This window comes from Lissotriton vulgaris, chromosome 3_1 (genome assembly GCF_964263255.1).
Source record: "Lissotriton vulgaris chromosome 3_1, aLisVul1.2, whole genome shotgun sequence".
NCBI classification, from domain to species: Eukaryota; Metazoa; Chordata; class Amphibia; order Caudata; family Salamandridae; genus Lissotriton; species Lissotriton vulgaris.
The window spans coordinates 1,620,472,786-1,620,490,033 of record NC_141689.1 but is presented as its reverse complement, the minus strand read 5'-3'; the positions used below and the strand labels follow the sequence as shown (position 1 = coordinate 1,620,490,033).

General features: G+C 45.3%; 1 protein-coding gene across 2 annotated transcripts in view; it reads right to left on the bottom strand.

The window, feature by feature from the left end:
• Window positions 1-17,248, bottom strand: part of SVEP1 (sushi, von Willebrand factor type A, EGF and pentraxin domain containing 1) — a 1,018,759-nt gene that overhangs the window by 310,968 nt on the left and 690,543 nt on the right. For both annotated transcript variants that reach the window (XM_086962106.1, XM_086962105.1), the window contains exon 29: window positions 13,388-13,511. In XM_086962106.1, coding sequence (XP_086818232.1) covers window positions 13,388-13,511 — 124 coding nt within the window. The remainder of the gene's footprint in view (window positions 1-13,387; window positions 13,512-17,248) is intronic.

Below are 17,248 nucleotides of genomic sequence, written 5' to 3'. Positions count from 1 at the left end.
CTGGAAAGGAAATGGAGGGTGAACTACAACAATGAGAAAAAGCATGTTTATTGTGCTGCCCTAAAGCAATTCAGAAACAATATAAAAAAGCAAAAAGGTATTTTTGATCAACAAATAGCCACATCAAACAATCAATTTCTTTCTTTAGTTTATACAACCATAAAAGCATATAAAACAACCCAAAACAGAGCGATTACATTATAACAGAATGAATGCAGTTGAGCAACAGCCGTAAAACAGATGATAAAAGGAACACATAAAAAATATAAGAGCCGCTATAAGGACCCAAGACAGGGCCGAACATCGATTATAAAATAAGGGCTTGAAATGCCCAATAGTCCTACGATGGGGTGACATATACAGCAGTAAGAAGGGGAAATGATGTAGCAGGAAAGGGCACCACTAATGCCAGTTGCCAGTGGGTGCTCTCCCAGTGCTTTTGCACTGATGGACAAGCTTCACTAGAGGTATTTAGCCATGGCACAGATGACGGGCTCCCCTGTTTCAGTGCGTAACAGCTGCCTGCAGATCGGGATGATCCAGCTTTTCTGGTCTGTTTGTAGACAGGAAAAGAAAAAGTGTGGCAAGAATTCCTCTGCCTGCCGACATAACGGGCACACTGCATTTTTGGTTACCATTGGATTTCCATTTTGAGCTATAGGATAAAAGGGGTACGTTGCCATGTCGAAACTTGAGGTATAATTCTCCAGCACCCGGGGTAAACAAGTTGTCAAGGAAAGGCATGAATTCGTTATGGGGTTTGATCTCGAGGAAGGCGCAGAATAGAGAAAACCATAATTCACTTTTCTCATGTCTTCTTCCCACTTCCAGCCCCAGAACACTACTATGAGTTCTTCCCTGGTGAGTGGTGGGGAATCACCAAGCCAAAATTCAGAGAGGTGGAGGTCTCATAGAGTATCTTTCTCATAGCGTAACCATTTGATTTTACAAGATTTGTCCAGTGTGACTATTTCTTTGAAAGCGTGATAGTAATCTTGAAAGGTATGCTTTAATCGGCACCAATAAAGCGGGGCCATAGCTGGGCCTTATAGGCCAGCGGCACGAGCCCCATGTCCTATAGAAGTGGTACTAAGGGAGTGCTTTTGGGGAGGCTGACTAGGGCTCTCAAGAAGTTATTATCTGTTATGACATTAGACAGAGAAGGCACGGTATATCTGAGTGCTTGATTGCGAGAACTGAATTGTTGCTGTGCTCAGACCAACAAACCTGCAAAATATTTTAAAAGTCGCGCTGTGAATAGCACAGGGTTCACGATAGCAGAATTTTAATAAAACCTGTTTTTAGGGATTTTGCTTTATAATTCTGAAAACGCCACTTACTTGCACCTTAATAATTTTAAAAGCACACGCTGCTTAGCAGACTTTCACCCCGATCTCAAGGACATAGAGTGGACATTTTGGGGCAGCCATCTTGGTTGACAGTCTAGTTGCTGACCAGCGGCACTAGATTGCCTATTTAAACCGGCTTTTGCAGACACGCGGCACATTAGACAGAGAAGGCACGGTATATCTGAGTGCTTGATTGCGAGAACTGAATTGTTGCTGTGCTCGGACCAACAAAGCCTGCAAAATATTGTAAAAGTCGCGCTGTGAATAGCACAGGGTTCGCGATAGCGGAATTTTATTAAAACCTGTTTTTAGGGTTTTTGCTTTATAATTCTGAAAACGCCACTTACTTGCACCTTAAAAATTTTGAAAAGCACACGCTGCTTAGTGGAGATTTACCCCGATCTCAGGGACATAGAGTGGACATTTTGGGGCAGCCATCTTGGTTGACAGTCTAGTTGCTGACCAGCTGCACTAGACTGCCTATTTACAACAGCCAATGCAGACGCGCAGCGGGCGCGCCGATGGCGCGCCAGAGGCAAGCCCGTTTAAGCCCGTCCGTGACCTGGCCTCCCTAGGGCCGATCATGCTGCCCTAAATGCTCAAAACTCCAACACCCAAGGCGCTTCATCTCCCCGACAGCGGCTTTTCTATTCCCGAGAGGAGCTGCTGGCTATAGATAATCGGAAGATTACGCCGATGAACATGACAACAGGCAAAGGCAGGCATTTAAACTGCGGTTTAATCAACTGTAGGTCACTCATTAAACACCATCTTGAGATATCTTGTGCGGTCGAAGATTCGGATCTAGATATGTTGTTTTTAACGGAGACTTGGACTAACAATAACTCTGCAGTTGAATTAGGTTTAGCATGCCCACCTGGTTATAAGTCATGGCATAGCCCCAGATTGACAGGTAGAGGGGGAGGTGTGGGGGTGATCTTTAAGGAGGAATGGATCTGCGTTCCCCTAGCGCTGGATGAAATTAGTGGAATTGAATTGATGGGATTCACTTTACAAGGAACTCAGGGAAACTTACTCTCAGGCATAGTGTGTTATAGGCCCCCGGGGCAATGTACAAATTACCAGAGCATATATGAAAGCAGTACGAATTTTGCTCTGTCTCACACAAGAGTAATTATACTGGGGGACTTTAATCCCTGGGAGACTGGAAATCTGGCGAAGCATCTGAGAGATTTACAACTGACGTGTGCGAATTTGAATTTGCAACAGCTGATACATCAGAGCACTCATCAAGGGGGGCATACACTAGATTTAGTATTCGCCAGTGAGGATGAAACATTGGTACAAGATATTTTGCCCCAAACGTGGACTGATCACCATCTGGTCCTTTTCACAACTAGGGTAGGGGCCTAACAGGAAGGAGAAAGGGCCGCAAGCATATACAGACTGTATAGGAGGTGGGCTAAATTGGATAGTGACACGGCGCAAGCCCTGATTGAGGAAAATGATCATCTGACCTCTACTGACTCGGTGGAGAAGAGCTTCCAAAAGTACTGCAGCACCATGGTCAGGAATTTAGATCGCCTACTCCCAAGGTGTAAAATTAAAAATAAGGATAAGAATTCAGCCCCCTGGTTTAATGCGGAGTTGAAAGAACTCTGCCGTCTTCGTAGATAGGCAGAAAGGAGCTGGAGGAGACAGTACGAAGATGTAGATAGAAACATTTTTAAGCTAGCCCAACTCCAAAATAAAACAGCAATTGCTAAAACAAAAGCCAATTTTTATGCCACCACTATCCTGAATTCCACGAATAGTACCAAAACTCTTTTTAACCTCATCGCTGCTAAAGGAATTTTCCCCCTGTGCTGGCCCCGATCTAAATGGGTGTGGTCGTGACGGAACCATTCCGTCATTAGCACAGCCCAACCGTGACTGATGACGGAATGGTTCCGTCACAAGCATCGAAGGGGTTAAGATTTATAAGGACATTACCTTGCCCCCCAGCCAATGCAACAAGACAATTGCTTCACAACAGCTCTGCGATGATATCTCAGGCTATTTTCAAGAGAAAATTCATAATGTTGTCGGGAACTTAGTCCCCCATAATACTCAACCTCTAGACACTGAACAGAAGGAGCCAAATATTGAGTTAACTGCTAACTCTTTATTAACCTCGTTCCAATTATTTACAGAGGATTCCTTTGCTAATATGGCTCTTAGTGTTACTTCAGGATCCGCAGCTGATCCTATTCCCCACAGATATTGGAAACAATTTGGCAAAATACTGTTCCCACAGCTTCTTAGTATCTGCAATCAGTCCCTGGAAGAAGGTATAGTGCCAGCTGCATGGAAGCAAGCGATGGTTTTTCCGCTGCTAAAGAAACCGTCGCTGGATCCCACAAACCTGCCACCTTCAGGCCGATTTCCCTCCTCCCGTTCCCAATAAAGACATTGGAAAAGACAGTCAGTAGAACCCTTTCTAAGCATCTAGAGGATAATCGGTTGCTGGATGCATTCCAATTTGGGTTCCGACCAGCACACGGGACGGAAACAGCATTGACCACAGTGATGGACAACCTTCGACTGCGCGCCGACAGAGGGGACGCGTCGATTCTTGTCCTTTTAGATATGTCGGCGGCCTTCGACACTGTGAGTCATGCCGTGCTGCTACAAAGATTGTGGAACAACGGAGTGAGAGGAAGAGCCCTTGAGTGGCTACAGTCGTACCTCCAAGACCGCCAACAGACGGTGACCCTCGGCCAGTTTGCATCAGAAGTTTCTCCCGTCCCGCACGGGGTCCCACAGGGGTCCTCAGTTAGTCCCATTTTATTTAATGTGTACCCGAAACCCCTATTGTCCATCATTAAATCCTTTGGTATCAGCGTTGTAAATTACGCGGATGATACTCAATTGATTTTCTCCTTGGAGGGCAAGCAGGAGACGTCAGTAGAGGCCTTTCAGGAGTGAAGGCGGAAAACGGCGGGCTGGCTCAGGGCTAACTCGCTCCAATTGAATGGAGGGAAAATGAAGGTGATGTACTGCTCAGCTGCAAAAATCTTTAAGCACCCCATGACAGATTTTAGGCTTACCCCAGAAGAAGACTCTCTGAATCTGACCAACACCGTGCGCAACCTGGGAGTGCAAATGGACGCCAACCTTCTAATGGTGTCACAGGACAACAAAACCATCCAAGTTGGCTTTAAACTAATTTGTATGCTGAGAAAGATCCTCCCGCTACTACCAGTCGCCTCTCAAGCCTTGGTAGTGAGGAGCTTAGTGTTGAGCAGGTTGGATTACTGCAATGCCCTGTACCTGGGTGCCCCTCAGTACATCTTTCAAGAGCTCCAAAGGGTGCAGTCGGCGGCAGCTAAGGTGGCTCTTAACAGACTATGGAGCTCCTCAACATCCTTGGCACTGAGAGACCTTCACTGCTTACCAATTAAAGAACGGGTCAGCTTTAAATCACTATGCATCGTCTTTAGGGCGGTTCATGGACAGGGACCTTTACCACTGCAGGATAAATTCAATTGGTACGAGCCCCCTAGACAACTGCGGTCTACTAACACTGGCCTAGTCCTGGTCCCCAGATTCAAACGGTCCAGAATGGGGGCAGGGCTTTCAGTGTGGCAGCTGGACAATTATGGAATGGGCTGCCACAGGGCCTTAGGGTAGCTAGCTGCCTGCTGAAATTCAGGAAGGAGTTGAAGACCTTACTATTCCCTAGGGGCTAGTTTATCTTCTCTAATCTGGATCTGTAGGTATAATCGTTAATTTCTGTCTGAGCGCCAAGATACCCGTAGGGTGATAGCAGCGCTATACAAGAACAAAACTAACTAACTAACTAACTTATGCTCAATTAAGCCATGCTTGTGGAGTCCCAGATCTCTGCCCTGAACACTGCACTGGCCTCAGCCTTTGCCCTATATACTTTTAAGATCGGTTATATTTGCCTGGTTTTAGATAATTTGTAAAGTCTTAGGATTGCAGACACCTGGTGTGACAGATTCAGGGCACTTTTCTTTACCTGTGAAGTCCATGACATGTTTTTGGTAAAGGTGATACCCAGATAGTTAAACTAAGTCACCCTATTAAGGGTTGCCTCTCGAGCATGATGGAGCATCTAAAGGATCTATGGGGGCTGGTGGTCATGAATTTTCAATCATCATAAAATGCCACAAACCTATCAACAAGCATTTGAAGGTCTGCCGGGGTCTTGGAGATCAAGAGTGGGTCATCTGTGAATAGGAGCAGGAGGATCTTCCTACCCACCACCCTGGGGGAGTCATTCATGCCATCATCATAGAAGGCTGTCACACCATTTAGGTCGAGGAGAACAAAGATGGGGTAATTACATGTTCCTGGTAGATGCCCTTATGAACTCCTATCCATTCCGTTAATTCCCCCTGGTACCCCATTGAACTTGTGCATATGTGTCTTGGTGTAAACCCTTAAGGATATCCAGGAGATCGGGCAGCACCTTGCTGTTCTTCAAATCCTCACATAATTTGCAGCAGGGGACCAAGTTGAATGCTGTTTTGAGGTCCACAAAAACTAGTTATAGATGGGATTTTTCAATTATGCCTGTCTTCCAATAGATAAACATGACCCTAAGGGCCTGGTCGATGGTACTTTTCTGGCTCCTCTATCCAGTGGTCGAGCTGGAACAGAATCTGCCTACAGAAGATCTTCTGTGTTATATCAATAAGACCAATTGGCCTATAATTCAGGGAGGAATCCTTTGGGCCCTTCTTATAGATTGATAGCCCGAAAACGGACCTAGGATGCTTGTTTCCAGCCCAGGGAGGACCTGGCCTGGCAGTTCAGGCTGGACTGTTCCCAATGGGTGCATGGTCAAGACTGATCTGTATATGGCTGGGTCCAATCTGGAATGGCATGGTGAACAAAACAACAATGGATTCAGGCCCAGATCTCTGTACTGGGGTGGATGTATGACATTGTTCTGCATTCTGTCCATCAATTGGTATTTTTGCATTTGCCAGAATCAATGCCAAGTCAGTAAATCTAGTCGTGATTTTTGTCTTTTTAGGGCAGTGGTATCCCCCAAGCAGACAGGCCAAAGGTGTTTAAGGGATCGCCTGTAAAGTTATTTCATTTACACAGCACAATACTGCTTCTCAGTAGCCCAATGAGGAAGGGCAGGACCATATCATATGGAACAGTTCTGCTCTAAACTCCCCACATCTTGGACATGATGAGCCCCTCTTTAAGTGGATTTTCCTTGTCCTCCTCCTGAACAGGAATGTCCGCTGCTGGAATCCTTTAAAAAGATTTCTCTGGAAGTATCATAATTAATCCAGGGAAAAGTCAAATCTGGATCTCCTCTTGACCCTTACCCCCCCACCTAATACTGAAGATAGATGCCAGTATTAATCCACAGATTAGTCATCTTTTCAACCTCTCTCTTGAACAGGGTGAAGTGCCTTCCTTTTGGAAAAGGGCATGTATTGTGCTCCTTCTTTAAAAATAAATCAATGCTGACTCATTCACGTTGAGTACTTTTAGACTAGGCTTCCTTATTCCTATCCTAGGGAAGATGCTGGAATCTTTAGTAAATAGTAAAATCAACAACTATCTTGAGAAGAACAATATCCTTCATCCTTTCCAATCTGGTGTCTGTGCCGGGTCTAGCATGGAAACTGCTCGTTTGGAGGTTACAGAATATATCAGAACTAATGTTGATTTGGGTCAGAGAACAGTGGTCATTCTATTAGATCTTTGCACTGCTTTTAATACTGTGTCCTATAAAATTCTCCCTCAGAGATTGGAAAAGATTGGAATAGTGGGCAGGGCCTGGATTAGTTGTGTTCTCTTCTATCCAAAAGACAACAAGCACTGTTTTTATCACCTTTCACCTCCTAGTTCAGTCTGCAGGGCTCAGTATTGAGCCCTATTCTATTTAACATCTATTTGGGCCCTTTAAACCCTGTGGTGAAACAATGGGGCTTGAACATCGTATCATATGCAGATTTCAGGCAATTTATGCTGGTCCTTTAACAGCTTGATGATTCAGTGGCCAGTAACTTTCAGGGCTGTCTTACTGATGTTGCTGACTGGATTTACAACAGCTGTTTACAGCTTGATGCTGATAAAACTGAAATCCTGACTTTTGGAACATCTTCTCCCATTTATTCTTCAATACTGTGGCCTCCTAAACTGGGGCAAGGACCTACACCTTAAATTGCAAGGAATCTTCTTGGGGTTTTGTTGGTTTTGACTTTATCCTTCAAACCCCGAGTGCGTGCCACAGTTGCTACTTGATTTGGATTGTTGAAATCTCTGAAAAAGCTTCTGAAATATCTCCCTTTAGGCACTCGGAATGGGAATACACATGCCCTGATCACATCTAGACAACACTATGCTTATGTTCTTTTCTTAGGAATAACCTCTAAAGATCTGCTTACACGGCTTCAGAGTGTTCAGAACACAACTGCCCGTCTTGTACTGAATATTCAAAAAAAGAAATTCCATCAGATCAGGCCTAAAATCACTTCACTGGCTACCAGTCAGATCCGGAATTAAGTTTAAATCCCTTTTGATCATGCTCAGGGCTTTTTATCAGAATGGCCCGTCTGATATTGAGAACAGGTTAAAAAATATTTTCCTTTTTGGGTGTTTCGCTCAGCAAACAATAATCTACTTCAAGCCCCTAAAATGCGCAGAGTTAAATCTGGTGATAGATCTTTCTCTTTTCTTGCACCTACCATCTGGAATTCTTTACTACTACGCCCATGTAACACACCTAGTGAAAGTCTGTTTAAAGATCAACTGAAGAGTGTCCTGTACTGTGAACCTTACAATCTCTTTCACCTTCCTTGTTTTATATTTAGCGCCTGGACGCTTCGTTTGAAGCAGCAGTTGTGCTTTATAAATGTATTTTCATTCATTTGTTAACTTGTGTCTTTTGATACTGTTATTCTTGATATTATGTCAAACATCCCATAAAATTATAAGCAAACTACTAAAATATTATTGTTCAAGTTGCTTTTTCCAAAATAGCTAGTTGAATTGGATCCAGGTAAAAGATTATTTCCAGCTGCAGTGAAAAAAACACACAAATAAAAATAGCACCCAATACATAAATAAAATGAAAAACTTAGGGGCATATTATCAAGACAGGCGATAAAATTATCGCCGTTTTAGCGGCAGAAAACTGCAGCTAAAACGGCGATAATGGGCTTGATATTATGCTCTATGGAATTCCAATTGAAGCCCATGTTAGATGTCCTTCACATTTAACATGGGCTTTAATTGGAATTCCATAGAGCATATTATCAAGCCCATTATCGCCGTTTTAGCTGCAGTTTTCTGCCGCTAAAACTGCGATAATATTATCGCCTGTCTTGATAATATGCCCCTTAGTGCAGAGTTCCTCAATCTGTAGGGCGCGCCCCCCTGGGGCGCGACACCATCCCAGGGGGGGGGCACGCACTCCACTCTAGTCTTCTCTTTGTTAACTGCGTCCGTCGCAAGCCTTCTTAGAGTTTACTCCGGGATGGTTGGAAGGGGGAGGGAGGGGAAATCGACCCATTCTTTTGTCTTGATGACTCTCCCAGGAGGGGGTTAATTCATCGCTGACATGCTCGAGCTGCAGTGGGAGGCAAGGGGTCTCCTCTGCTAAAACCGAAAGAAAACAAACAAACAGACACGCTTTCAGTTTTAGCAGAGGAGACCCCTTGCCTCCCACTGCAGCTGAAGCATTTCAGCTGTAGGAATTAACCCCCTCCTGGGAGAGTTAGCTCTTCCCAGAAAGGAGTCAGTTTCCATAGAAGTTTTAAGGCATGGGCAAAGGGGGCTCTGGGCCAGGGCCCCAGCCTTTCAAAGGGGGTGGGAGGGGGGTTGAAAGAGCCGGCTCTTGCAGAGTCTTGCCCTCATTACCTTGAATAATTTTTTAACACAATGTTGTAAATAGCATTTTACTATCATTCATTTTCAATGTGTAAGAGTCTATTACAGACATTTTGCAGACAAAATGTGTTTGTGTCATGCAACATCCATTAAAAAAGTTTATTATAGCTCAATACAGGACCTCACATATGAGAAATGGGAGGATGTGACAGAGATTATTTGCAGTAATATTAGTGAACTGCTGTTGTATAACATACTGAAAACACACAACACTATCCCTGAATATTAGATGTACACACATTTAGTATTTGACCAAAGAAGGCATGAAAGAGCTGAGACTGGATCATAAAATCAAATCTGGTCCGAACAGGGGCCCCCAAAATACATTTCGCCCAGAGCCCCCAAAATCCCTAAAACGTCCCTGAAAGTTTCTTTTAAAATTAAACTGGCAGGCGCGCAAAATGCCAGCCAACTATGTGTTGTTTAAACAGCCTGCAAATTGCTGAATATGGTTATAAATAAGAAGTATGTATTCATTTTTAATGTTACTTTTCTGTCTTTATTCCCTTTTATTATCAGTCATGGATCATTCAGGCAGCTCTAGAAAACAATTAAAAGTTCTTTCTATTTATATTTGCTGTTCAAAGTATGCTCAGACAAGTGCTGAAAATACAACTTTAGGTGACTGCTTATTTGTATACCATCTGTGACATCAAAATAATGAGCTGGCAACCCTAATCATAAGACTGGAATTTGTTGAGGGATCAGCACATTATTTATTTCCTCCACCCTGACCCCTGGTTACTGCCATAATAGCAATAGTTTAACACATTTGAAACCCTTCACTGCCATCAATAACATGCTGAGTTACTTCAAGTGTCTGGTAATGCACCCTGCATTGAGACCACTCACTCCTCATTCTCGCCCTTCACTTTCACCCTCACCCAGCACTCACACTGATCCCGATGCACTCACACCATTCACCCACTTACCCTCCACTCACAGTGATCACTCTGCACTCACAGCGATCACAATGCGCTCACGCTGATCACCATGCGCTCACAAAATTCACCCAGTGACCCTCCACTCACAGTGATCACTCTGCACTCACAGCGATCACTCTGCACTCACAGCGATCACTCCACTCACAGTGATCACAATGCACTCACACCATTCACCCACTTACCCTTCACTCACAGTGATCACTCTGCATTCAGAGCGATCACAATGCGCTCACACTGATCACAATGCACGCACACCATTCACCCGCTCACCCTGCAATCACACTGTTCACCATGCACTCACACCATTCACCCACTTACCCTTCACTCACAGTGATCACTCTGCACTCACAATGCACAAGCGCAGTTCACTCTGTTCCTCACCCCGCGGGCACAGTAGCCCACTACTCAACCTCCAGTCATGACACTTTACTCACCTGTCCTCCTCACTGCTCAATCTGCAATCTCACTCCTATAAGCCCACCACTAACCATACATTCATTCGTCCCACTCTGCACTAACATGCGCACCCAAATTCATATGGTCACCTCACTCACCCCTGTACACAAGTATGGGCATGTTGTGCCCCATAAAGGTTTTCGTCCTAAATTACAAAAGGAAACATCTAAATTCACTGCAATTCAGCCGTCCAGGGGCCCCTCGATAGAGACAGTTCTGTTTTTGCACTGATGGACTGGAATAATTCCTAAACAGATTCTTACAAATACAGTTTTGTTTAATTTCTTTTTAATGTAATTGACGTGAGGGAGTCTATTACTATTTGCAGAGAAATGTGTTTGTTTCATGCAACTACCATAACAAAGTTAACCATAAAAAAGTTAGATCCAAGCGGATCCTCACATATGAGTAATTGGAGGATATCACAGATATTATTCACTGTAAAATTAGTGGGCTGCTGCTTTGTTACAACAGTGAAAACACATCACTATCTCTGAATATTAGATGTAAACGCTTTTAGAATTTCGACTACAGTGCCTGTGCACCGTTAGTAGCCTGGCTAAATAGGCTATGGCAGAGCTGAAAGTAAATCATTTAAACTCAAAGCTGTACTGAACAGGGACCCCCAAAATAGTTTTGAACCAGGGCACCCAAAATCCCTAACATGTCCCTGCCATCACAAAGTCTGTCAGACAACATTACTCTGAAGTAAACTAGACAACATTATTCATTTATTATTAGTTCTATTTTTTTTAAACATAAGCCTGACGTGCCCCAAACCCCCACTGCTTCAGGCAAGCAACTTATCGTACCACTAAGGAATTCTCAATTAGGTGTTTGTTCAGCGCCTTCTCTGTGGGCTTTCAACTGTCTTCGGATACATAACTGGTTGGTGGGCAATTATCCCATTAAAATGCTGCCTAAAACGTTTGTTAATGATTTCTAGAGAAGATGTGTTTCTTGTGTACCAGCTCTGAGCTAGGGAGTGCTCGAAACATCTGACAACACTGTCTCCCTTAAAGTCCCTGTCTTGACTGAAAATGTCTGCAGAATATTCAGCTTTGGGAGAAACTGCTTTCAAAACTCTCTTGCCTTTCAGCTCGTCCTATTTATGTGAGATTGGGTTCTCAGCACTTGCGGTATTAAAGACTAAGTACAGTTCAAGACTGGATGTGGAGCACAACCTGAGGATGGCAGTAGCAAAAATCCATCCACAGATTGATTGTCTCTGAAAAACAGGCACACCTTTCACATTTATGTTGGTGATGGTATTATCAATCCATGTCATGTGTAAGACAAAGCATCTTAGTAAAAACAATTTATGAACATTTTATTTTGGAAAGTGGTGTTTTAGGCTGCGTAATAAGCCTCTGTCATTTCACCACACTTACTCACAAACCTGCAGTTTACTGAACACTCTTATTGTATTGAACATTATTTGCTGGATATGCCCGGAATGTGCACATGGCGGTCGATTCCAGAAATTTCTGTCAGGTGGGGGGGCCCAACAGCTAAAAAAAATCAGCTGGGGAGGGCTCACCCAACAAAAGTTTGAAGACCTCTGCCTATGGGGCAGATTTATGATAACTTGTGCATCCCCAGGGATGCGCCAGTTATTTTGCGCACTGCTCCGCCACCCATGGTGCACCGCATTTACAATGCGGCGCACCATGGGGCAAAAACGGCACAGATGCGTGACGCATCTGTGCCGTTAAGGTGGCGCATTGCTGGAGTTGCGTCGCAAGCGCAACGCAGCTCCAGCAAGGCTCGGGGGTGCCCCATCTTTACAATGCTGCGTCAAGACCTACGCCTGCTTCAAGCAGGCGCAGGGTTTTGACGCAGCATTGGCCTGAAAGTGACTGAGTGAAATCTTATAGATTTCACTCAGCCACTTTTGCGAGGAGCACCTGCCCCGGAACGCCCACCCTGCGCCGGAACGCCCACAAGCGGCGCAGGGCTTTACAACGTGACGCATCTGCCTAGATGCGTCACGTTGTAAATCGGTAGTAGGGATGCGCCACGTTTACGCCGCAGTTGCATGACGCAAACGTGGCGCATTCCCAACATAAATCTGCCCCTTAGTGTTTAGTGATTTACTGTACTTTTCAATTACTCATTGAAGGCAGAATGATGCCTAAAATAGCAGAGGCATCTGTCTCTGGTGGGAGACAAAGTCCAGTGGATTGATATTTTAAATAATGCCTAACAATAGCTCATGCAGACAACTGCTCCATCAAGCAAGACCTTAAAAGCAGGCCTTGCTCAGAGGTGAGTGACCCAGTATGGCAGTAATAAAAATAATAATAATAACAAATACCCCATTACGCGCAGGTATTTTTGCTTTCTTTTTACTGTTCCAAAACCTTTCCGAACCAAGGACTACTTTTGGGGATTTTATTTATACGGTGTACTCGCTACAAATCTTTTTCTTGTGTTTGAACTTGAGCACTTACATGAAATTACCCATTTAAAGGCCTGTGTACGTCCCAAATAGCTGTTCCTTATGTGTAAATTGGGATGGTGTTGATTTCTTTGTTTTGTACATTTTTAGTAAGAAGGATCAAATGAAAAAAGCACTGAGTTAAGTATATGTTCCTAAATCAGACTCATACCCTCTGTTTTGAACAAGAACGATATTGTTGTAAACCTTGTGTGGGGCATTAAAATGGCACAGTTCTTTTAAACATATAACTCACCAGAAAATGGCAGATTTTTGTTAAGAACTTTAGAAGTAGTTAGACAGTCACAAACCTGCACAGAAAATACTCTTTGAATCAGTCTTCACTCTTCCGACAACCCCAGGTAAGAAATCTGGCCATGCCAGCACATTTCCTCTCTTTAGTTTTTCTGGACATGACTTGGCGAGCAAATGGACCTAAAACGGCAATGTGAACGAAATGCAATTAACAGTGCCAATTTAAAACCATCGTAAAACTACAACATTCATTTCAACCTAACATTAATTCTGGCATTATTCGCTTCAGTCAAACGGTGTGCCTAACTTTGGTCCTTATCTTCACGAGCACGAGTAATTCCAAAGTCTCTTATTGATGTTTCTTACACACGCAAAAACACAATTTGATTGATCTTAATAAGTAGCAATATCGCACAGAACATGTAATTATTATGAAAGTGCAAATTCATTTACTATAATATCCTAATGAAAATACTTTCAGGTAGACTAATAAGCAACTAGACAAAAGCATTTACTAAAGGGCAGATCACTGTACATTCTAAAAAGAAAAGATGCGGACTAGGTAATTATTTCTTTTTACAAAAAATAGGTGGTATCAATCAATCAATCAATCAGTGACATTTATAGAGCGCGCTACTCACCCGCGAGGGTCTCAAGGCGCTGGGAGAGGGAGGGGGAGCCACTACTGCTCGAAGAGCCAGGTCTTGAGCTGCTTCCTGAAGGAGAGATGGTCCAGGGTTAGTCGTAGGTGGGTGGGGAGGATGTTCCAGGTCTTGGCCGCTAGGTAGGCGAAGGATCTTCCTCCGGTGGTGGCTCTGCGGATACGTGGGACGGTGGCGAAGGCGAGGCTGGCGGAGCGGAGCTGGCGGGTGGACGTGTAGAATGTGAGGCGGTTGTTGAGGTATTCGGGGCCCATGTCGTGGAGGGCCTTGTGTGCGTGGGTCAGGAGTCTGAACGTGATCCTCTTGCTTATGGGGAGCCAGTGCAGGTCCCTCAGGTGGGCGGAGAGTGGCTGTGTCGGGGGATGTCTAGGACGAGTCGTGCAGATGCGTTCTGTATGCGCTGGAGTCTTTTCTGTAGTTTGGCAGTGGTCCCAGCGTAGAGGGCGTTCCCGTAGTCCAGACGGCTGGTGACGAGGGCCTGAGTGACCGTCTTTCTGGTTCCAGTGGGGATCCAGCGGAAGATCTTACGGAGCATGCGGAGGGTGTTGAAGCAGGAGGATGCAACGGCGTTGACTTGCCTGGTCATTGTGAGGGAGGCGTCAAGGATGAAGCCCAGGTTGCATGCGTGGGCAGTGGGCTTGGGGGGGGGGAGTGCCCAGAGCAGGGGGCCACCAGGAGTCGTCCCAGGCGGAGATGGATGGGCCGAGGATGAGGACTTCCATCTTGTCTGAGTTCAGCTTCAGACGGCTGAGCTTCATCCATTCCGCAACGTCTTTCATTCCGTCCTGGAAGCTGGCTTTGGCGGTGGCGGGGTCGTTGGTGAGGGAGAGGATCAGTTGGGTGTCGTCGGCGTAGGAGATGATGGTGAGGTTGTGCTTGCGTGCGATGGCTGCGAGGGGGCTCATGTAGACATTAAAGAGGGTGGGGCTGAGCGAGGAGCCTTGGGGTACGCCGCAGATGATCTTGGTGGCTTCTGCGCGGAAGGGCAGGAGGCGGACTCTTTGGGTTCTGTCGGAGAGGAAGGAGGTGATCCATTCCAGGGCCTTTCCTTGGATCCCGGCATGCTGGAGGCGGGTTGTCAGGGTGCAGTAGCAGACCGTGTCGAATGCAGCCGATAGGTCGAGGAGGATGAGGGCGGCAGTTTCCCCATTGTCAAGCAGGGTCCTGATGTCGTCGGTGGCTGCGATGAGGGCGGTCTCGGTGCTGTGGTTCGCTCGGAATCCGGACTGTGATGGGTCGAGGGAGCCGTGTGTCTCGAGGAAAGCGGTCAGCTTCTTGTTAACGGTTTTCTCGATGACTTTTGCGGGGAAGGGGAGGAGCGAGATGGGGTGGAAGTTCTTGAGGTCAGTGGGGTCTGCGGTGGGTTTCTTCAGGAGGGCGTTGATCTCCGCATGCTTCCAGCTCTCCGCAAAGGTGGCGAATGCGAAGGAGTTGTTGATGATGTCCCGGAGTTGGGGTGCGATGATGGAGTCGGCTTTGTTGAAGATGTGGTGTGGGCAGGGGTCGGCTGGGGAGCCCGAGTGGATGGTGTTCATCGTGTGGGTGGTGTCTTCTGTGCTGACTGGGGTCCAGGCGCATAGGGTGGTAGTGGGGGGTGTTGGTTCGGTGGCCGGGTATGTGTTCTTATCGCCGAAGATGTCGTGTATGTCGGCGATCTTGCGGTGGAAGAAAGTGGCGAGAGAGTTGCAGAGGTCTTGTGATGGCGTGATGTCGTTGTTGCTGGCATCCACTGATTTAACATATTTAACATATTTAACATTTAATACTGTAACTCTCCTGGGCATCACATGCTTGGCTCTGCCCTGGATCTCATATTACCTTTGAACTATACTTCCTCTGTATCCAGGTCAGTAGCGGCTCCTGGAGAGAGTGCTGCGGGCCAGTGGGGCGGGCGGGGGAGGAGCAGGGTGTGGAGTTGTAAACTACAGCATACGGCCGAACAGAGGTAAGTAAACAAATAAATAAATAAAAAGAATTTCGTTGCGGGCTGCATGGCATTTGGCAATGCAGCGTGCACAATGATATTTGTTTTATTTATTTATTTGTTTACTTACCTCTGTTCGGCCATGTGCCGTAGTTTACTTCGCCCTACCCTGCTCCTCCCCCACCCTGTCCCCCGCCCTGCAGCACTCCCTCCAGGAGCCGCTACAGAGCTAGGTGCTTCTAACACTTCTATTCAGATCCCTGTTTGTCTGTGCCATGCATAGGCTTGGGTCCACTCCTTCACTATCTCTACAATAGTCATTGAAAGCATATCATCCCATGTCTGCTCCTATCACATCTAAGCCGAAGTCATGTAAATCTTAGGCTGTTTTCAATCCTACTCCTAATACCACCAGTCGCACATGTCAGATGAATAACCATTCAGTGTGGGCTATCTCTACAATGATTTATCCTGAAATCCTGAAAATAGAAAATCATGTACTGAGCCTCCTTACACTTTTACGTTCTCCCTCTTGGCCAGAAATATCAGTGCAATCTTCAAGCAAAGTTTGTGGCTGACACTGTCTCCTGGCACATCGATCAGATAATAAGTGATAAATATCTCAATATTTTCCTGTTTCAAACAACAAAGACCCTCTCTAGTGCGCTGGTCAGAAGCTCAACTGACTGTTTCAACGACCTATTTCTGAGCCAACCTCAGGACTCCTTTTAACAGCTTGACAACGTCAGAAGCGTTACCCTAGACACTCTATCTGCTGCCCAGGTGCACACCTACAAATCTTTACTGATTCAAAACTTGTTGGACTTGAACAAGCTACTAATGTGGCCCCCAAGACTATGGATGACACCACTCAACAAACCTCTGTCAGAAGATTTGTAAGTGAGTACATGATGAACTTTTCACTATGTCAATTACTTTATCATAACTACTCTATAACACCATGTGCCCAACACCCCACAAATTCTACTGTTCAAGCATCCTGAGAATCTTCTCAAACAAACTACTTTCTGGGGGGGCTATGTACAGCCACATACATCAGGTATAGCATGATCATCTTCAAAGCACAACTCCTCAGAGTTGAAGCCCGCCATGGTTGACTACCACAGCCTTCTGAGGCTCAGGCCTTTCCACCTTCAAACTCTTTTCTCTGAAACACCTTCTCCATGTAACAGTGAAATGGAGTCATTCAATTTTTTACTCCTCTAAATGTTTTCAACCAAACCTTTACGTTCTTACATACTATTGTGTGTTAGTCCCTATCCCTCTTCTTTATAAAGCATGCTTATGGTATTTTTAAAAGTGAAACACAC